The 23133-nt window shown below is 33.5% G+C and overlaps 1 protein-coding gene across 6 annotated transcripts in view; it reads right to left on the bottom strand.

Moving 5' to 3' along the window:
- Positions 1 to 254: 254 nt before the first annotated feature.
- Positions 255 to 23133, bottom strand: part of LOC143255988 (uncharacterized) — a 98275-nt gene continuing 75396 nt past the window's right edge. For 4 of the 6 annotated variants that reach the window (XM_076512499.1, XM_076512501.1, XM_076512500.1 and 1 more), the window contains 8 exons: positions 22459 to 22547; positions 20286 to 20669; positions 18536 to 18581; positions 17815 to 17919; positions 17289 to 17494; positions 16435 to 16828; positions 5492 to 5666; positions 255 to 3282 (listed from right to left, as the gene is read on the bottom strand). In XM_076512499.1, coding sequence (XP_076368614.1) covers positions 3110 to 3282; positions 5492 to 5666; positions 16435 to 16828; positions 17289 to 17494; positions 17815 to 17919; positions 18536 to 18581; positions 20286 to 20669; positions 22459 to 22547 — 1572 coding nt within the window. In that variant the 3' untranslated portion in view covers positions 255 to 3109. The remainder of the gene's footprint in view (positions 3283 to 5491; positions 5667 to 16434; positions 16829 to 17288; positions 17495 to 17814; positions 17920 to 18535; positions 18582 to 20285; positions 20670 to 22458; positions 22548 to 23133) is intronic. The other 2 variants (XM_076512502.1, XM_076512503.1) reach the window with 1 other exon arrangement.

Here is a 23133-nt window from a genome sequence, read left to right as displayed (position 1 = left end):
GGTTAAGTCTTATGTTAGAAGTTATGAACAAATTCTTTGCAGCATATAAGAGCAATTATATTCATAGACTGGAAGGAATTGATGAATTCCACAATCTCATATAACAACCCTGCACACATTACTGTGTCAAAAACTACCACCTGCAACACTTTTATACAAGTAAAAGAAATCCAGATTAATTCATCATTTATGTTTATATATATTTTTTCATTAAATAGTTAACTGTGTTGGGAAATAAACCACAAGAGACACTCTTCAAATGCCAAAATAGTTTTACTTAACAATTTTGTTTAACCTAAACAGTATAACAAGGCCAAGGATATTAAGTTCATTTGGATGTTCTTATAATGTTAATTACTGAAAGATCTAAGTAAAACTGTAAACATAAAATGGCATTTTTAGTATTTTTTGTACCACTCTGTACCTTTTATGCACATGTTGTAAACGGTTCACCTAAATGATACACTCCCACCAATTGAAGTCTATTTGATAAAATACACAATAGAATAAAAGACAATAGTAAGTACATAATTCACTTGTATTAAAAATCTTTCCACAGAAGTGGTTTATTTTATGCTGAGCTGGTATTTGTAGACTAGTCACCAATTTGCTTAATAACTGTTCTTATCTTGTCACGTCTCCACGTTACCTGTAACCTTAGAAACTTTGGTTTATTCCAAGTCACAACTATACACACAATTTTGATTAAAATTAAATATTTTTGGACTTATGATACACAAATACTTAAGTTAGGAACATGTTTAACTGTGGCCTTCTTTGGAGCTTTTTTTAAAAAAAATTTGAACTTTGAAAAATGAACAGATATGCTTCAAGAAAGATATTGGAATATAATAACTAAGGTACATATATGGTATTTTTAAGAGCAAATATCTCCATCACAATTTTATATATATACATACATGGGTATATATATTTATCATTTTTTCAATCGCTGAAAACAAAGTGTGAAACAAACTTAAGATGCTCCTACATGAAGTTACTTTCAGCATTCAGCTGTGTTTATTCTGTCTATCTCAAAACCCAACTTGATGTGAACACACATTATGTATTATTTACTTAGCTAATGGTAATACTACTATTTTCTGAAATGTACAGCACTTGACATTATATCACTTGGAGTCATTTTATTATGTTTCTAAAATAAACCCTCAATCTATTCTCACTTTGGGCCTATAAATTTACATTCACATTTTTTCCACACATACATATATAAGCTTAGTCTTCTAAAACTGCTTTCCCTCAAGCCACACAAAACCATACAATATTAAAGAAAATATATAACCTACTTAACTAACACTTAAACCTCAAGTGATGAATACAACCTTGATGGGATTACATATCTATATTGATTTGTGATTGTAGATGGTGTGCAAACCATAGAGAAGGAACCTTCCAAGTACAGACCACTGTTTGTACAGGTTCACCATTTAATTATTTCAATGAATCCTTTACACTGCTTTTTAATAGTAAGAAAACTAAAATTCTCTCAAACATCATAACAAGCTGATATATATATAAGCACTTCTGGCAGGAGTTTTGAGTGTCCCCAGAAAACAAAAACAACTACCTTCCTGTGTGCATGTCGTGCACTTTTTCAAATAAAAGCTGTTTTAGAACTTAACTTTTCTATGTTGCTAAAAACACAATAAGTAAATTATAAAATTCAAAATCTTTTAAAATAAAGTTTTTAAACATCCTTTCACAAGCAGAAATAGTGAATGAATGTTTCCTTAATGAATTTTTTATTTTCATTATCAAATCACAAAAATCTCTTATATAAGATATTGTGAATGAAATGATCTAACGTTATTTACTATAATCCAATAAAAGTTTCAATATTTTACTGTATCTTAACAAAAGAAAAAAAACACATTGACAAAGATTTCCTCAAGACAAAATAATGAACAGCTAAGTTACTTCAAAGTCTGCATAACCTGTGCATTTCTTAAAGCAATTCACCAAAAATACAATAAAAGATAAGGAATGGCTGTACAACAGAAGTAACAGCAATGATTTTGTGAGATGTCAAAACTTTTTATAAGGTTTCAATTTTCATTTGTGACATTGGCTAGCAATGACGATGAATTCTACTTGTTATGATCTGATACACAAGCTCTTAAAAATGAAATTGTGGTAACAAAGTCAAAGAATAGCCAATCATCACATATAGATTTAACAGTTATTATAAAAAGCTTTAAGGGGAGATATCACAATAAACATTTCACCCTTAATTATGACAAGCTGCTGTTTAGAAAACATTCTTTCCATTTCCCTCATGGGTGAAATAAGCAAGTCAGAAAGTAGTTTTCTACATAAACGCCCTCTAGAAACCAATTTATAAAACTTAGGTGCATCAGACTATAAATAACAAAATTTATCAACCATTTTCATCTCATTACATCTATCTTTATCTTGCACAATAAGACACATCACAAGCAAACTGCTGCTAAAACACAGGCATTATGAATTTTGACAAAGAAAAACGAAAAGTTTAGATGGAAATCTGCATGGAATATCAAGAAACAAATACACCTATACAAAACCAATGCACAAGTGGTATTCTGGACAAAAACAACAGAAAATAACACGTAGTAAAGCTGACAACAGCAGTAACTGTATGGACAAGAAGAAAAACAGCTATAATACCACTTTGTTACTAAGCACCATTCTTTAGTTTCATAATGATATTGTACTGAATACATTTTAATATTATTTACACACAAACAAAAATATTTGACTCCAAAAAAGGAAAAAAAAAAAAAACAGCCAACTTCAATCACACAAAGAGTAAACAAACCTTATGCAGCAATAAACAGAAGGTATGCTTGACTGACAGAGACATTATTTCGTAAAACAGTATCTTTGATGTGTAAATACTTTTTAGTTTGTTTTTGGTTTCAGTGACGATCACTTTATAAGTTGTTTCTTTCAACAGTATTGAAAGTACACACAACACACACATGCACACACACACATACATAATTCACTGCTAAGGCTGAGAAACATACTTTAAGCACATGTTTTGCATCAACAAACATGTACAGCCACTAATCCTGAATTCTTTAATAGCTGTCCTGTTTCATATTTCTTATTTGCTTATTTTGCCACCAGAGGAAGCATGTTCTTTATTTTCCTCACGAGGTAATCTTGAAGATGTTCGATGTGAGGGTCCTGATCCGTTCCCAGTTTTGCGTTCGTTATCTTTAAAGTTGCACGACTGTTCAGTAGCCTTTTGTTTAGCATAGTCTCTAGGAAATGTCTCTGAAAAATGAATTTACAAAACACATTAAATATTATCACCTTTTAAATATAAAATTTGTATCTTTCAATGCTATCCACACTTATTTCAGACCACTTGCATCTTGATATAACACATCTAAGATTTTCAATGGGGAAAGCCTTAAAATATATAATGCAGCCATCCTCACTAAGAAAGATAACAACAGAAAAACAACTTTTTTTAAATGAAGGCAACTGTTTAAAGTTGTAACCTTACTAAAAAAATAATTTTTATTCACAAAATCTTATTTTAAAGTAATTAGAGTTTAACAGTAAGACATGGGCTGCTTTTATTGGCAATGCTTTACTATCTAAAGGAAATCACAAAAATCTTTATGGCTTTTTTTAACTACAAGAAAAATGTGAGACTGCAAATGTAAACTTGTTAGAGCCAATGGTTTCTTAAACAAACGTATAACAGTTTTCTCCCCTAGAATAAAATTAATGAATAGAAGTGTCCACAAGTGCTGCAAAATGTAGACATAATGTTCTCTAACATTAAAATGTCTTTGTGATGAACTTATACCAGAAGGATAGTATATCGTCTTTTATCGTATCTCCAAAATATAATATCAGTTCTGTATATTACAAAGTTCTTGTATAACTGTTTTAAATCAAAATTTGTTGGAAATATCTTGTGCATAGAACCAAGGAAGATTCTGACTTCAACCACAATAAACGGTGTTCCTGAGTTACATCCAACAAGCAGTTTAACTTTCTTTGCTGCTTCTGATAAGTTCTGAATTAAAACTGGTTAAGAAGTAACACTCACTCCTTTATAAAATGTTTCTTTAATGAGCTAATTATTTAAAAATTATTGACAAGTATGTATTCAAAAAAGTAAATAATTATCATCTTTCTAACTTAGTTTTTGTTTTCTACAAATTTATTATTATTTTCTGCTGAAAGCTTTATGTCAGGTTCGTATCTGGAACTGAAACTGCTAACTACATAGGCCTGCAATGGCTTTATCATCTTGAACTTTTTACATGCCTCTATAATAATTCTTGTTCACTGAATCTGAACATGATACAGATTTTTCTCTATGAAGTACAAACTGCTCACAAAACGTCATATGCATTTTTACACAAGTGGATCATTTCCACTGAAATCAGGGCACCTTTTCTTATGCTTAAACTGTTCACAACCACCAGCTAGATTTTTCTAGACCAATCATGGTGTGAGAATCGTATTGATTATTCTAAAACCCATCACTAGTATATAAACAGTTAACAGGACACATGATGTCATTTCTGGACAGCGTTTGTTTGTGTATGCACTTGACATGCTTTTTTTCAGTATTACTTATTCATTGCTATGGCAACAGAAGGATGTGTAAATGACCCAAACATATTCTGTTATATCTGTGGTAAATCTGTTGCAAAGCAAAAAAGAGAAAGTATAACACAATTTATCAAAAAAGGATATTTCGGAATAAAACTTAGAGATCAAGACAAGTCATAAACTCTGCACAAACTTTGTAGTGTTTGCATCAAAGAGTTGAAACAATGAACAAAAAATAAGAAAAAGTTTTGCTGATGGTCCAATGGTCTGACACGACCCTAGAAATCATGGAGATGACTTATTTTTGCTCATGTAACGTGCAAGGATACAACACTTGAAATAAAAATGAAATTTCTTATCTGAACATTTTAATTTGCTATAAGACCTGTTGCTCATGGACCTAACGTACATATACCTACTCTCCTAGAGATTCTTGATACAGTTTCATCTGATTTTGAATATGATATCAACAGAAATGTCAGGAAAGATTTCATCAAAACATCAGGGAAATGGAGAAGGTGGAACATCAGCATGATGGTTGATTGTTGCTGCTGATTAAAATGAGATACTCCAGATCCAATACACAAAAGAAAGACCTCAAACCCACAGTTTTGAGACCAAAAAATGTAGATTTCACACACACACACACACAAAAAAAACAGGATGAGTAAGGATGCACATTCATTTGACATCAATGTTCTTCCCTTTTCTTCAGGTTTTTATTTTTTGTTAAATATGAAATAAAGGATGGTAAAACGATTGAAGAAAAAGTAATATAATTTTCAAAATGTAAGTAGTTGCTTTATGGAAAATCTTTTATTGAACCAAAACAACTTTTATGCAGATCACAGCACATCATTATACCAGACTTTAAAATTAATAATAAGAGAAACATTACATGACTTACTTTGGACAGTAGCATGGTGCTTATTCAGAGGACATTCCATATGACGTTGTTGTCTTGCCACTGCCTCTTGTCGCTCTTTTTCTTTAAGCTCTGATGCTAGTTTTTCTACAGATTCTTTTGCTCGTTGTGCCACTTCTGAGTAAGTGAGCTTTCGTCCTTTATCTTCGGAGCAAATCTAGTTTCAAACATATTGTATTAATGTACACTAATCCTGCATTAACAGCTGTAAACCTCAAAATAATAACCTTAACAGTACTTGAAAGAATAGTCATTAATAATAATAATTACCTAACTGTATGATACTGCAAACATAAAATGGAATTAATGCAGTTTTAATTCTAATACAACTAAATACATTCCTAAGCAGTTTTTCTCATGGAATTAAAGCCTAACTCAACATTTTACATAAAGTTTCACGGGACAGTTCAAACAGGTGCAAAAAATAATTCAGATATAACTAAAATTTAACTCTTTCAACCCAGGTATCCTTCACAATTCATGACAGAAAAATGTAATGGCTTAAATTTAAACATTTGTTTACCTACTTTTTTATGTTATACCAATCAGTACAGTATAAATCCTTTGCTAACAATCCATATTTTAATAGTATACAAGTTTTAAGTTCTTGATTCTAGCAGGAAATATTTTACAAAATCTTGAATTTTCCATATTACAATACGCGTGACATTTTCTTTAGCACCTTGTCTCTACAATTTTTTCTAGCTTGGATGAATTTGTAACAGCTCTAGTCACAAAATTAGAAAGCCAGAAAAATTCTGAGTGGTAGGGGAAATTGTCTACTTTATGCATGTTATTATTACATGTTCTTTGGTGCATTATTTATTTAAATTAAAATTATTTAGTACCTTACTACCATTAGTATAAAAAAGTAGGCTTATATGTTCTCAACAACTGACAGCAGGAAGAAAGAAGATTGAGTAAGTAATTTATTTCTTGTTTATTTTTTATTATCATCAAAGTAACTAAAATGTAAAAATAGGGATCTCCTTTAGGTTAGTTAAGGTTATGTTACATAAAATAAATAGTAATAATAACATAATAAAAATGCTTAAAGCAATCATAAAATAAAATGTATGCTGTTATGAGCTTAAAATTATTTGAAAGAAACACATGTAGTTTCACGTTAGAATTTGAAATCTTACCAGAAAGGAAGAAAATGTATTTATTTCAATTTTGTGTTGTAGTTGTAAGTTACGAGGTCGGTCAAATTGACTGATCACATTTTGAGTTGGTGTAAAGAAAATAAATAAATTATAAAATACTACTGAAAAAAAAATGTTTGAAATGCATTTAGGAGGTTTTTGGAATTACACAAAAATAATCTGAGAGTTGTGAGATAAGAAAATATTTTTAATCTTAACATGAGAATTACTTTTCACACAGACTATTCAAAACACTAATTATATTAATAGACAAATATTTCTTTCAGTTTATTAAAAATACTTCACCAAAAACGATTTTTTGTACGCTGAAAGACTTAGGTGTTAAATGCAAAATGTCAAATTTTGTGAAGATGTATACAATATATTAAAACAATATAATGATTTTAACCAATACAAAGATGTCAGTAAACTTGACTGAACCAGTGCTGACAGAGTTGGTTGATTAGTTTTACTTTTTATGGCACAAAGCAACTAGGCTATCTGCACCAAATATCCAGTATAAAGTTAAAATTAAAGTAATGTTATTAAAATTCATAAAAAAGGAATCAAGGCAAAACAAAACAGTTTAATTTTTGAATTAAAAACACAAATAGCATTAAAACTAATTTTTATATCTAGTTTACAGCAGTAAGAGAGGAACTACAATAATACAAGTTGTAAAGGAATTTCTGTAGCATAATTTTAATTATCATAACTTTTCAGGATGGCTAACGGGTAAGTTAAAACACCAGCATTAGACACCTGAAGTTGGCCTTTCCAGTCCTGGTTTTGAGTTATTTGACATTATGGCCATTTTCTAATTTCAAATCAAAGTAGTTGTACTTTAATTCTTGAAAAGGAATCACATTAAAAAAAAGTGTAGCTTATAAATTAAAACCTTAAATAGCATTAAAAAGATTAGTGGCCTTTAAAAAACTAAAAATATTTGTAAAGTGGACAGTGTCACCATTACTAATAACACTGTCTAACATTATGGATAAACCTTGGGACAGAACATGTTTAAAATGGTGCCATCATTGAGAGTCATAACAACAGCAAGACAATAAAATGTGGCTTATTGTGACCTGCATGTCACACAGACAACACATTGGTGCATCAGTCCCAGATAAAAGAAAATGATGAGTTAAAAAACTGTAACCAATGCATAGTCTAGTTAGGACAACTTCCTCTTTCCGATCATTGCAGAAGCAAGATGGCCAAAGTCCAATATATGGTTTAATTTGCTCACTCCAAGTCGACTGCCAACTGACATGGAGCCGAGCCTTGAATACAGAACCACAATCCATGCATAGAACAGACACAGCAGTGATAGAGCCAGAGAAGATATATTTAGTTGCAGTGTGGGTGAGCTCGTTCCTGCAAATGCCAGCGTGACCCAATATCCAGAAAAAGTGGATAGAGGTACATGTTAGAGAGAAATGGGTCAGTCAGTTTTGAATATTGGTGAGAACAGGGTGTGAACTTATGTGAAGCAATTCCAGGGCCAGTAAAGAACTAAGCGAGTCAGTATAAATAGTGCAATTTGAGTACTGCATAGCTTTTATGTGATCCAGGGCAAAAGAAATGGCATACAGTTTAGCAGTGAACACAGAAACTGTAGAAGGGATTCTGAGTAACCATTGAATCACAACAAACCATGGCAGAGCCCACAAAGTCACCTGATTTTGAACCATCTGTTTAAATAAGAATGGAAGGATGGTTTGAAAGATGTTCTGCAAACCATAGATGATACTTCCAATCAGGAGTATCTACTTTTCTCAGATAACTTAAAGAAAGGTTACATTTAGGGATTGTAATAAGCCATGGTGGGATGGGCTGACCAGTGGATAGAGCAATGTTATCTAAGGACAGACCCAATTCATCCAACTAGGCCTGGATACCAATGGCCAAAAGGAGCAATGGCAGATCATCTCTTATGAAAAAATATGATCCCACCAAGGAAGGAAAACACAACCCTAGGTGGGATGTTTTGGTAAAAAATGAAGTTTCGAAGCATATAGTAAAGAAAGTTGCAAACGGCAGAGGTGGAAAAGAGGTTCATGAGACTATGTGTATAAGCTCTGAACTTGAGAAGTGTAGAAAGCCCCAGTGCAGAGCTGAAGTCCTTCACGATGAATATGGTCCAGCAACTTTCAGGCCGATGGTCTGGCAGAGCCATAGATCAGTGATCCATAGTCCAGTTTTGATCGAATAAGAGCACAATATATCTTTAGCATAGAACGTCGATCCCCTCCCCAAGTGGTGGAAGAGAGGACACATAGAGTGTTCAGTGCTCTTGTACATTCGACTCATAGCTACTTGATGTGCGGTATAAACGTCAGCTCACAATCAAAGATAAGCCCCCATCAGGGTTAATAGGTAACACAATTTCACCAATATGGAGTTCAGGATCAAGGTCAATACCTTGTTGGCAGCAGAAGTGCATGGAAACAGTTTTAGAAAGAAGTTAAAACTGTTTGCTGTTGTTTACTTCAGTAAATGATTGAGGGCAGTCTGAAACTGCTGCTAAATATACCTCATGTTCAACAACTGACACAAGATGTGAAAGTTGTCGCCATAGAGTCCATTTGCAACAGTAAGAGGAAGTTCTTCAGTGATGGCATTAATCTTTATACTGGAAAGTGTGGCACTTAAAATACAGCTCTGAGGGACTCTAACTTCCTGTAGAAAAGAACGGAAAAGTGTCGAACCCACACAAACTTGGAATTGCCTGTCTATTAAAACATTTTAATAAAAATGTGCAAATGACCATGTAACCCATATATATGGAGGTTTTGCAAAATGACATACATCCATGAAGTATCATAAGCCTTCTCAAGGTAAAAAAAAAATACTGATACAAGATATCATTGTTTGAGAAAGGCATTTCTGATTGACATTTCAAGTCGAATCAGGTGGTCTACAGTAGAGCTCTGTCTTCAGAACCCACACTGGGTGGGCAAGAGGAGGTTGTTTGAATCAAGGAACCAAACAAGATGAGCATTAATCACTGTCTCTAAGGTCTTACAGATACAGCTCATCAAACCAACTGGGAGGAAGTTTGAAGGAATCTTGGGATCCTTCCCAGGCTTAGAGAAAGGTAGGTCAACAGCATGGCACCATGCATCAGGAAAAACATTCTCCTGTCAGATCCAGTTAAAAACAATCAAGAATAGCAAGAAAAGCAGGAGATAGACTGTGCAGCATCTCATAGTGTATATCATCAGGTATGACCAAGGTACTGCCCGACCAATAAAGGACCAGTTTGAGTTCCACCAGTGTTAAAGGGTGATTGTAGTCATAGAGACTACAAGAGGTAATCGCTTTGCCTGAATCTTGATGGCTAAGAAGGTGGAGGATGAAGCAGAAGTGCTAGATACCTGGCAAAAGCTTTTACCTAGAGTATTGGCGATGCAACGAGTATCAGCTACTTCCTGACCATCAGAGAGCAAGATGAAGAGGGGAACAGAATTATACTGCCCAATGACCTTTTCGAATCTTGTCCCTTATGATTTTGGAACTGGTGGTAGAAGATATGCTGGTTGAGAACTTAATCCAAGACTCCTTTTGGCTTTGACGTCTTACCCGCCAAGCATGAGCATGGGCCTGCTGGAAAGCGATGTGGTTCCGAAAGTGTGGGATACTTACGAAAAGTTTCCCAGACCCGTTTTTGAGCCTTCTGTGCCATGTGGCAGGTAGAATTCCACCACGGATGAGGAGATCGTTGAAAACGTGTAGAGGTTTTAGGAATACACTGAGCAGCTGCCCCTACAATACAATCAGTCACTGCAGCCACGCAGTTGTCTATTGATGGTTTACAGACAATGGCAGGATCAAGTTCTGTGAGAGTAGTGAGAGAGTGCCAGTTGGTTTTATCCAGCTTCCACCAGGGCATGCAGGTCTGGTGGTGTCAACCATGTCTAGTCTCTCTCAAAATTATAAGAAAATGATCACTGTCAACCCTCCATGAAAAGTGGAAGAATAGTGAATGGAACAAATTGAGAGATCAATAGCAGTAAAGGACTAACTGGGTGCATGAAAATAAGTATAAGAATCAGTATTGAAAAGAGAAAGGTTGTAATCAGAGAGTATACACTCTATGGAGCAGCCCCTTCCTTCACTATCAGCACTTCCCCATTAAAGTCCCCAAGGAATAAAAAGGGAAATAGTAACTGTTCAACGAGAACCTCAAGGTCTGATTGATCATATGACTCTTCAGGCAAAAACACAGAGGCTACGGTCTCCAAGGGTGTGTCGAGTGGCAAAGACAGGGTGGGCACATGCTGATCAACTTACAGTGCCATCCCTCCATGCACTCATCCATCACACAACCTGTCATTTTTTGTACAAAGAAAACTGCCAAAAGGTGATTGTATCAGCATGTTTCAGAAATGTTTCCTGAAAGGAAAGACATACAGGATGGTAGGAAGCAATCAGTGCTTTGATGTCTTCCAGATTAAAATGTAAACCTCAACAATTCCATTTTATGAAGGTGGTCATTTTTATTTATGTGTATGTGAATTGGGTCGAGAGCCCTTCTGTTTTCAATCACATGTATTTTCTTTATTTGAGGGAGGTCTGTAGACCTCCATGGATCCTAACCTGGGTCATTTGGGCAGGTCTTTGTCGTTGGAAAAAGATTCTGGCAACTGAAGACGAAAACAATGATCATTTTGCATCTTGGGGTGGGAGAAGATGTACCCAAGGAAATGCCCGTACCTGGAACCAAAGGTAGTAGATCTTGGAATTTACTAGAATGAATGTTAGGGACATAGATGGGTGTTTACTTTGATTCATCAACTTTTTTAACCATGGAGGTCAAAAGACTTTTCATATGGTTTGAGAATGATTCTTTTGGAGGCACAAAGAGATCCATCTGAAGAAGAAGTGGTAAACAGTAACTTTCAAGCTTCAGGGTAAGTAATGTTTTGAATTGTCTTCAACCACTATACCTCTTTTACTTCCAACAACTTAGGGCAAGAACGAAAGTAGAATGGGTGAGAGCTACTGCAGTTAACGTAACGAGGGTCCATTTCACACTCACAGGCATTGTGGTCCTTGCCACCGCAATGAGCACACATCAAGGAACCGTGACATGATGTCTTCGAGTGACTGAACTGTTGACACTGGAAACATCTGAGAGGGTTTGAAATGTATGGCCGTACCTTGCAATTAAGATAACTTGCCTTGATGGTGGCAGGTGGACGTGGTGATGTAAATGAGGACAATGGTCAACATCATAATTCTGTCTTTGTGAGTGGAAATACACCTCACTGCAGAAACTCCTTGAGTGGGAAAACCAACAAGAATCTCTGACTCTGGGATGTTCTTCAAATCCCTCTCAAGAATAACTCCTCGTGGCGAACTCAACGTGGCATGGGGCGTAACCTCATTGGGTATATCCCCAATCGTCTTTGAATGTAAGAGTTCACTGTTTAGATGTGGATGTTTCCACCAATATGTCACCAGAGCAAAGCTTTTTGACTGACTCTGGAGAGACAACAAGTCCCTCTAGTCCCTTCTGAATAAAAAAGGAAGACATTTCCCCTAAAGGTTTGTTAACCGTAAACCCAAACCAATTATTACTGGGGATTTTAATTCCCCACATACAGAACTAAGGAGAAACAGAAACACATGCAGAGAGTTGTGTATAAAAAATTTTCTTTCTAGTAACAAAATGCACCTAATGAACGACCAAACACCTACACACTTTTCAGCCGCCAACGGCTCATATGACATATTTGATTTCATCATAGCACCCAAGGACACAGTAAACAGAATCTCTAACTTCAGAGTACATGATGAAATCACGAGTGACCACTTCCCCATTTCCTGTATGATTCACTCACGCCACCTTGCCGTGGAGTACGTGACTCCCTCAGCATACACTTATACCAAAACAGATTGGCTCATTTTCAATGCTACACTAGACTCATATCTACCCCACCCAATTGAAAATGCTAACAACAAAACAGAACTAGACAACTATGTAAATCAAGTTACAGAAGCCATACATAAAGCCATAAAAAACACAATCCCTAAAACAAGGAGAAAGCAATCACATAATCAATGGACTTTAACACCGGAAATTCATGCACTGATAATCAAACGCAGGCAATTAAGACGAACACACCACATTACACGTGATCCATCTATCAAAACACAGATCAATAGAACAAATGCAAAAATTAAACAAGAAATTAAAATAGCAAAAGAAACTAATTGGCAAAACTTCTGTAAAAACTTAGAAAAAATCAAGAACAATCCAAAAGAATTTTGGAAAAAATTCAAGAGTATTTCTTCAGACAAAAACACAAATCACATGCTACAACATATCACACACAACAATAAAATTGCAAAGACGGACGTAGAGAAAGCCGACCTATTAGCTGACTACTACGAATCCTCCTTCAGCAACTTAAATTCAGTCGACTTTGACACACAACACCAACATCATGTCAACAACTTCATAAATACAATCCAAGCTTCATTCTCACCACGGTTCCCTGGCGAGACACTGGAAGCATACTCAAGTTCAATTAATAGGAAAATAACCATAACTGAACTAAAAATTAATATTAACAACTTGAAAAATACTTCCCCCGGACATGACCAAATTCCAAACATTATTCTGAAAAAAAACTACTTTCCTATTACAACACCTCACAAACATCATGAACATTTCACTAATAACTGGATATTACCCTGACACTTGGAAAAAAGCCATCATAACCACAATTCCAAAGAAACAAACCAACAGAACCAATCCGGATAATTTCCGTCCCATCAGTCTGTTAAGCTGCCTTGGCAAACTGATGGAGAGGGTTATCTCCAACCGTCTTCTCCACTTTTATGAAACAAATAACATCCTCCCAGAATCCCAAAATGCCTCCAGGAAAAGCAGGCAAACAACAGATCACCTCACACGACTCAGTCTATAAAGCTTTTAAAAACAACCAAGTAACCATTGGTGTATTCCTAGATGTCAAAAAAGCATTTGACAGCGTTTGGCACAATGCAATCAAATACAAACTAAACCACCTAAAGATAAACCCTACCATAGTTAAATGGGTATCAAATTTTCTAACAGATAGAACAGCACAAGTAAAAGTCAACAAAACTATATCGAAAATATTCAATATAACTGCAGGAGTGCCCCAAGGATCAGTCCTTTCTCCACTTCTATATTTTATTTTCGTCAGTGACATACCTTTCCCCAATTTAACATACACGCATAATTCACAATACGCAGATGACATCGCTATCTGGAGCACCTCCAGAAACCCAGTGATGGCCATGTCTTGCGTGCAAGAACCACTGAACAACGTCTCGACCTGGAGTAACAAGTGGAGAGTAGTTTTAAATCCAACCAAAACACAAGCAACCACCTTCTATAGGAAATTAAAAAAACAAAGAAAAAAATTTAGAAAAAATAAAATTATCACTCGGAAATACACCCATTAACATGAGCAAAAACATCACATTCCTTGGCATCACTTTCAACACAAAATTAACATGGAAAAAACATGTTAACAATATACACTCATCAAGTAGAAAACGGATTTCACACTTAATGACTAACCAGTAAAGACTCGAAATGCTCACCAAACACCATTATCCAAATATACAAGGCTTACATCCGTCCACTAATAAGAGTATGGATGTCAAGTCACATATAATATGTCAAACAACACACTCCAGAAAATCCAAGTTCAACAAAACAAAATACTAAGATCTGCATTCAGTCTACCATCATTCACTCCAGTAAATTACGTACACCAAATCAGCAACTTACCAACACTAAGAAATAGACTAACGGAAATATCACACAAATACTATTTAAAAGCAGAAAACAGAAACAAACTAACGGCATCACTCCACAAATTAACTAGTGCACCAACAAAATACATTTCACCTTACAACATATTTCAAGAATCACAAGGTACACAACAAAGTACTTATAGGACAAAACTCACGTTAATACTATGTATTTTCTTTTTTAGGTCTCGGGCATAGGACAGGTAAAACTTTCGGGGCCTGTCCTGTGAAAGTGGGTTTTTCTCGGGGCGCTCCCATTTCCCCCCCACAGCAAAAAACTTAGGCATTGGATCTTTAGATTCTAGCCCAGGCAACTCATTGCCAGGCCCTGAATCAGGTCGTTTGTGTTTTGATATTTACTTTGACATCTGCCTTTCGGGACGGGACCTGACTGTTTTCTCTGGTGCTGCCTTTGCCTCGGTCATGGATAATATTAAGTATGACCACCTTCACCCAAAAAGGGTTTAAAAACTACATATATATATATATATATAAAAGCTAAATTCAATAACCTTCCACGAAAGGGGACGAAGAGGAACCACAACGTTCCTGAACACCCCAGTTGGAGAGAGAATTCTTATGATTTCTCTCTCTCTAAACTAAACCCCTGCCACGTCAGTTTGCGTTTTGCATTTTGCTAAAGGTTTGTCTGAAAGATTGCTGCTCAAATTTTCAAGACGTAGTCATTTACCTGTGGACTGTTTTTTCATTATTTAAGTTTATATTTGTGGAATTTATAATAAAAAAAGAAGAATGTTTTGGTGCCTACTGACCCCACCTCCACCATGGAGCCCTACGAGAGAATGCACTACAATGCCAAACAAGGACACTGAAGTAACAACAGGGTTTCGTGAGCACTATACCCAAACACCAGCATCAGATACAATGTCCACAACACCTGTTGAACACATCCAACACTGGAACTTGGTTGACCCTAGCCCAAGTGGAGCAGCTGATTGACCCTAGGGGGTCACCCCAAGGCTAAAGTGGTGTGTTAGGGTTGGACTCCTCAACCACTAGGATCCTCTCATTCCCTTCACCAATGACCATGCATGGCAAACTCATGGGTGGACATTTAGATCCCAGAGGAGGTATACTGAAAGAACAGAACCTTTCCTGGGAGGTCCCCTCACCACGAACAAGAATCCACACTAAGGGGGTTGACAGAGTTAAAGAAATCAGATGTTAAATACAAAATGCTATCATTTGATTAAAAGCTTTTGCACAAACCACCTGTACCCTTGGAATCCAATCAAACATGCACCTTTTACATAGTTACTGGAAACTTGAAACACAGAAGTAAAACCACCAAACACTCATCGTTAGAGAAATAATCATATTGCAATTCAATAGCAAATTAAAATGATTTCTGTTCAATCCAATATAGAAAGGTTTCTTAAAAAAAAAACTTGTGTTCAAAACAATATTCAATTTCACAACAATTTAAATTGCACAAACAAGATAATCTGTAGAAAGAAATGTTATCATGCAGTTTAGAGAACAGAAGATAAAAAGTGTTAAAGCAGCATACTGGGCTCATATTATTTGAATCTTCTTCACATGAAAACTTGTTTTTAAAACATTAAATACAGGCATAATACAGACTACACACTACTGCCATCAAAACTAAAGATAACACAAAAAAATAAAATACAAAAATTATTACAACTAACACAACAGTTTTAACTGTAGCTAGACCAGTGAATCTTTACTGCAATCAAACCTGTATACTTCAAACTTTTCAGAATTTCATCTACTATCCAAAATACAAATGCATAGCAAGATTATGCAATATCTGTTTCCAAAAATATATTTAACAATGACAAGCGTATGAAACTGTCATACACATAATAATTAGAAGAAAAAAAATCAGTTTCAAAACAGCAGGTTTTATTTCTATTGAATTCTTTTTCTCCTTTCTTCAATATTTTTTAAGAGTAATAAAAGTAAGTATGTGCTTACACTTGTGGTGCTCATTGTTTCAACGTTTCCATTAACCAGAAGGCTTCCACTATCAGTCTGTGAATTTTTAGAAACTGGACACTGCTGGGTAGATGTGAGAACAGCAGAAAGTTGTAGAGAGAAACAAGTGGTTGGAGATGAGCCAGTAAGGCTTCCAACACGGTTTGATACAACAGCATGGTCTATGTTTATTGCAGTCGTAACACTCCCAGGTGTTGACACTACAGCACCTATCCTGCTTGTACTAACACTACTGTGGACAGTCACAGGCTGAGTTTTAGTTTCTGTTTCAACTCCAATGCTAACTGATTCTGATGTTAACTGTTGTTCTGGTTCACTGTGAGAGGAACATGCATCTTCAGCAGAGTTATTATGTTTATGAACCCTTTTATCCCTGAAAACACAGAAATGGATTATTCAAACCTAAACATTGCTAAGATTTATTTTAAAACACTAATTAATGTAAGCACTTATCATGCCAACACTTATTTTCAATTTTCATTGGATTTTTTCTTTTCTTTTTGTAACCTTTCACAATACAAATTTATTTTTAAATCATTTAATAACAAATATTTTGTTAACAGTACAGAATAATAAAATAAATTCATATTACAGATAACTACGAATATCAAACTTATTCCCACAGCAACATATACATTTACAATACACATTTTTTACATGTCAAAGATGAGATAGGTAAATTAAAAATCTGACTGATGACCAATACAAAAATTATAAACAATTCACCAGGTATCAATAAATTTCAAATTATCACCAATAGATCTGTTCTCATTCTTGATATTTCAAGTCCAGCATCTGTAACACTCAAGTAACTAATAAAATGTTATATTTACATAACAGGAGAATCTGGTGGTGTTAGTAAGGTTTGGCTAATAAGATCTCCATTTGCCAGGATATGATTGTCATTTATTGCTGAAAATAAATGATCAGAATGTCCTTCAACCTGGGATACAGCATCATTTCCAGAAGGCTTGGATGTACCTTTGACAACGTCTGAATGTCGATTTTCAAAAAGGTCAGAATCTGATGCAGCAACATCCTAAATATTTTAAAATAAAATAATATATTTACTTTATAGTTTGAAACAGGACTGAAAGTTTATCTATTTCAAATGATAAATGACATCCACAGGCACTGAGGCAGTAGTCTTACATTTATGCTTATTTAGAAAGAAGCTAACAAGCCACTAAAAATTACACAAATGATAAAGTGATGAATACATACAATGGAATAAATATCAATAATATTCATCTTAACTATACGTATTTGGTCTTAGTAGTTCAGCACAACAATGTTTCCTCTTCTTGATATATATATATATATATTCACTAAAGATATATATGGCATTTATTATCTTACTTGGGAGCCTGGGAGAGGGGGAAAAGAAGCAGGTTCCAGATCAAATTTGGCTGAATCACACTTGGTATCTTTACTGTCAGAATCTTTCATGCTATTTCCTACATCCTGATATTTTATAGGGAAAGATAAATGAATTCCCTGAAGTTTTAATACATCACATGTTATAAAGAACTACAAGTAACAGGGTAAAGTAATGAATTTTATAGTGTTTAGATAAACAATAGATATTTAATATAAATGGAATACAAGAAAGTATGATTTTATCTATTATACACACATACAAAAAATTCAATATATGCATGTCAAGTAAACTTCTGTTCCGTATTAAGTATGCATTTATTAAAAATCAAATTAGGAAAATAGTAATTTTAGTATACTGCAGCTAAATAGAAGTAATATTAACTGTTAAGTAATTTTATATTATTCAAAAATAATTCTGTTAATAATATCAATCAAAAATATACACCATCTGGTATAATCTAAAGTTTTTGTTTGAATAATTTTAAGTTCAACATATTATAAAACATTTTAATCATGTTCAAAAACACACTCTATAGTGTGGAAACAGTTTATACATATGGGATAGGCTTGTACATAAAATAGGCTTTTAAAATTTACCATTTTACTTTGGATATCTAATTGATAAAGCATGAATTTCAAAAAAATTTCAATAAACACATTACATCTAATGGCAGAATCAAAACAGATACTGAAAACCTACGGCTTTTGTATTGCCTTCATCTTTCTTTTTCTTTCTAGGCCGGATTCTGAAAAAAATTATTAAATAAAACCGTATTTCAGCATACTTTAAATATTCAAAACAAAGGTGAATCTTCTAAAAAAAAAGAAAGAAAATGAGACACAATGTCAAAGAATAAACACTCCATCATTCTAATGGAAACTTTAAATAAGAATGATCAGATAAAGATTATTTTAATAAGAAAAAAACAAACAAACATAAAACATATTCTGAATATGCTGAGGAGAATACCCATTTTAATTCATTTTACTGTTTATCAGGACAGTAAATATTTCCATTCCACAATATACAGAACAAATAATCTTGTTCTTTTATGAATATTTTATAGTAAAATTATTACCAAAATAAAACCACCACTCTTGTTTTCAAACCAGAAGGTAAATAAAACCTAAATGCATTATTTAAGTCCCTTTTACTTATACTGAACTACACAAGTGTCCTGAAATTGTGCAGTTATTGGACAAAACATAGAAACTGTATCACATTTTAAAAAGAAAATGGCAAGTTAAACATTAAAAAGAATACTTCCATTCAATATCTTTTAAAAGGCAATATCCTTTCACAGTTTAGAAATTCATTATCCCTTTTGCAATGAGATTGGTATATCATACACAAATACTTATCACTTTTGATGCAGTATGTGTATCTTCATAAAACTTGGTAGACTGTTAGTAAGAACTGCAAGTCATTTGTAAATAATAATAATAAAAAATCAGATTTTTTAATTATGTTTTTCAATAAAGACTTGTTTGTGAAATTATTCTGTTTCATTACTTGTCCAAGTGTAAAGTGATTTTCATGTTACGATTAAAGTCAATGGTCAAGAGTCTAGTTTTAAAAAATGAACTAAAGGCAAGAAAAAATTCGTGTTCAAATGAAAAAATGGGTATGTAACACCGCCCTGCATAGTTTTCGTTGACTTGAAAGTAATAGTTGTTTATATAGGAAAAAAAACTACACTGAATTCAAAAATGACTTTAGTTTTTTAGTGTCAGGTCAGGTTTTCCTATAAAAGCTGGAAAACAAAATTACAAATTAAATTTATTTTTTTACAATTAATTATACTACATCCATACTCTCAATACATTACTTATATTTTTAATATTAATTCTACTTTCACATTAATTATACTTTAAGTAATAACCAGTTTCTTTTTTCCAGATTGAATTTGGAAACTTAACTGCAATATGTATAGTGGTATAATGGATCATAGAAAGTGCAGATATAGTCCAAATATATTCTGTTATATCTGTGGCAGTTTTGCAACTGAAAATCAAAGAAGTAAAATTAATGACTTTGTGAAAAGCATCTAATATGCATATTTTGGAGTGAAGATGGATGATCAAGACAAGGATTGGGCTCTTCATATTGTTTGCCATTCTTGTGTTAAGACAATGGACAAAAGGTTGAAGAAAAAAGCTAGTTTTGGAATCCCTATGATCTGTAGAGAACGCCAAAATCATACCAATGATTACTACTTTTGTATTGCTAACTTAACTGGAGTCAAAGGCAAAACAAAATCCTTAACTGAGTACCTTGATTGTGAAATACTCAGACCTGACAGAGAAAAAAGAATGTCATTTCCAAATTCAAGGCCATCGAATTAGCTATAATCAGGTCTTAAAACTAAATCAGCAGGAAAAAAGTTTTCAGATGCAGGCTAGTGTAATAATTGAATAACTGGAAGAAAACAAGAGGATATTAATTAAACCTTTGCTGCTTTGATGGATCTCTTCCTTGTAATTCATTTGTAGACTTTGTTTGATTTGGTAATTTGTTATCCATGGATTCTTTGGTTCCACTTGAAGAGATGGGAGCTGACTTTTGACCATGGCTCGAAGAGTGTGAATTTCCTTGTCCTTGTTTGTATTGATGCGAGTATCTCTTTGTATAGGGAAAGAAATCTTGCAAGTCCATTCCTAGTCTATATGGATTGGCATATGGGTATGGCAGGTAGCCAAATCCACCAATCCCACGATTTAGCATGGGTGCAGCCCCATGTGGAGGACTTGGCACAAATGGCAAGGTTTCTTTCTGTTCTAAGCCTAAAGAGTTGTGCTTGTGTTGATTTCGATACACATGAGGTTTATGAGCCCTAAAAGAAATAAAATAGTGCTTAATGCTTATCTGACAAAGAAATATGCACATAAATTTTTTTTTTAGTCTTTTTGTTTGTACATATAATCTAAGTACACACAAGAAGCAATAGCATGGTTCTTAGAATAAGAAAGTCCATAAAGAGACCTTTAACATTTTTTCTTCAGGTTTTTATGTAGCCTACAAAAAAAATTTGATAACACACTTCATAAAAAAAGAAAATAACATAAGAATGCACAGCTTCAATAGCAGAGAAACAATTACCACAGTTTATGAATTCCTAACATTATCAAATGATAATTAGTACACAATTTAAAGTGAAAGAAGATGACAGTCCTCTCTGGTTTCAAAGTAGATATTTTTACACATAAATACCTGAATTAGCTATGGAGAAAAACACTAATATTTTTCTACAAAACTAATATGCCTTTATATGGAAAGGTCAGGGTTGACTCAAAAACAAAACGTAGTTAGGAGCATGATTTGGTGCAGCAATTGGTAATATCATTAAGAAATATAATTTTGATCAAATTTAACATCACAAAATTATTTACAAAATTTTAGAACATTTTGTATGTAATGGGCAAGCTAAATAAGATGCTCTATGAAAAAAAAACCAAGCTCAATTTGTTTTGTTTATTTGCTTAAAACAACAAAGACAAAATAATCGACTGAAACTGTAAACAACACATGAAAAATTGCAGATAGTAAAATGTTTGCTAAACTACATGAACCATGGCATTTTGGAAATCAAGAGCTTAAGACTGGTCAAGTTTTTGAATTACATTCTTTAAGTAATTATTCAACAATTAATTATCTACAATAGCTATCTTCAACCTCAATAAAAAGCTGTATTACAAAATCAATTGCTTTATTTCATATATATGTGATTTAAAAAAAAATAAATTTAATCTCCACAATCAAAATTTTTAAAATAGTGTTATGAAAATTTGGAGGTGACTCAAAAACCCTCTGGAGTACCCTTGAAGACTGATTTAAACATCACTTAAGTCATTAAAAGTTCCCCAAATCCCTTTCTCTGTACATCTTTTAATAACAGGGAGGAGTATCTTCAATGAAACCTCCACAGTAATAAATATTTTAAAGTCAGTGTCATATTACACACACCAGGACCATGCTTCTGCTGGCACACTAGGGGATTAACTTTCTGTTTGATGAAGGCTGGTTAATCAATGTTAACAAGTTAGTTACAACCAGACCTTGTCAGTTTAGTTACATTACACTATGTAACACAAATTTTGTTCCTGGATAGTATGTGTTATTTCTTAATTGCTTATGTTGTAAAAGTACATAGCCATTATTCCCTTCAAACTTTGTTTTATGTCCTGCATAATCAAATTTAGAAATTAACCTATTTTCTATGTAAAAGTGGACAAATTTGCACATTTTCATTTACATAAGGTCTGAATAAAACAACATATGAATCAAGATTTACATGTATTTATACTAAAGTTGTACAAAAATGTTTAGAAGTGAGTAGATTTTCGAGATTTTTGACTGTAAAGTAGATCACTTTCACTTATCAGCCCTCAAATATAGTCTGCCATCATACACTCTCAGATCACAAAAGCAAAGTTTGAAGAGAAAAATAGGAGTTTTCCACTTACTTTAGGCATAAGCAACTGGGAAATAACACTTTCTGCCCAGGATCAAGTAAAAATTTTGTTACATACTGTTATTTTTATCAACCATAAATACTAAATAGCCTTCTTTGGTTTTTCAAATGTTTCTTATAATATAATAAACATCAGAACATATTTTCTAACCTTGCTGATGAAACATGAAGCCCATGTCGGCCAGTTCCATTTAGTGACTTAAAAACTGCTTGAGGAGGTAATCCATTCATCACAAAAATCTGAAAGAAAAAACAAATAAAACAAAAAATTCCAATCAATACATTTTTTTAACTTAAAGGTTGACAAATACATCCAAATATATTCTTTTACAAACAAACCTTTCAAAATCTGTCCTTACATAGTGGATCATGTAAATTGGAAGAGTTCCACAGACACAAACTTGTAACAGTAAAGATTACACAGTAACATACATTTTAACATTATTAAAAGTGGTCAGTATATAATGATATTAAGCCAATGCACTGAACAGATTTACAAAAAATAAATTAATACAACAAACCTGAAGATAACTTAAAGTGATAATTTAAAAAAAATTATAAAAGAATAATGCTGTAACATGTTCTACCATTGGTGAATTTTTTTGTCAATTATTTGATGAAAATAATACAAACTCCAGTCCTCATAACAATAATGAATTTTCTTTCTTCCATAATGTTTGGCACATGCTACCTTCACTTTGATAACAAGTTGTGGGCCTCACTTCAAGTACAAATTTCAATTAAAAACTGTAAGATATGTATTTAACTTAATTATATTTAAATGAATAGTTGAACAGATGCAATAATTAACACTGAATAGTTTTTC

Source organism: Tachypleus tridentatus, chromosome 7 (assembly GCF_004210375.1).
Source record: "Tachypleus tridentatus isolate NWPU-2018 chromosome 7, ASM421037v1, whole genome shotgun sequence".
NCBI lineage: Eukaryota > Metazoa > Arthropoda > Merostomata > Xiphosura > Limulidae > Tachypleus > Tachypleus tridentatus.
The sequence above is the reverse complement of the archived record's forward strand: the minus strand, read 5'-3'. Positions and strand labels throughout refer to the sequence as shown.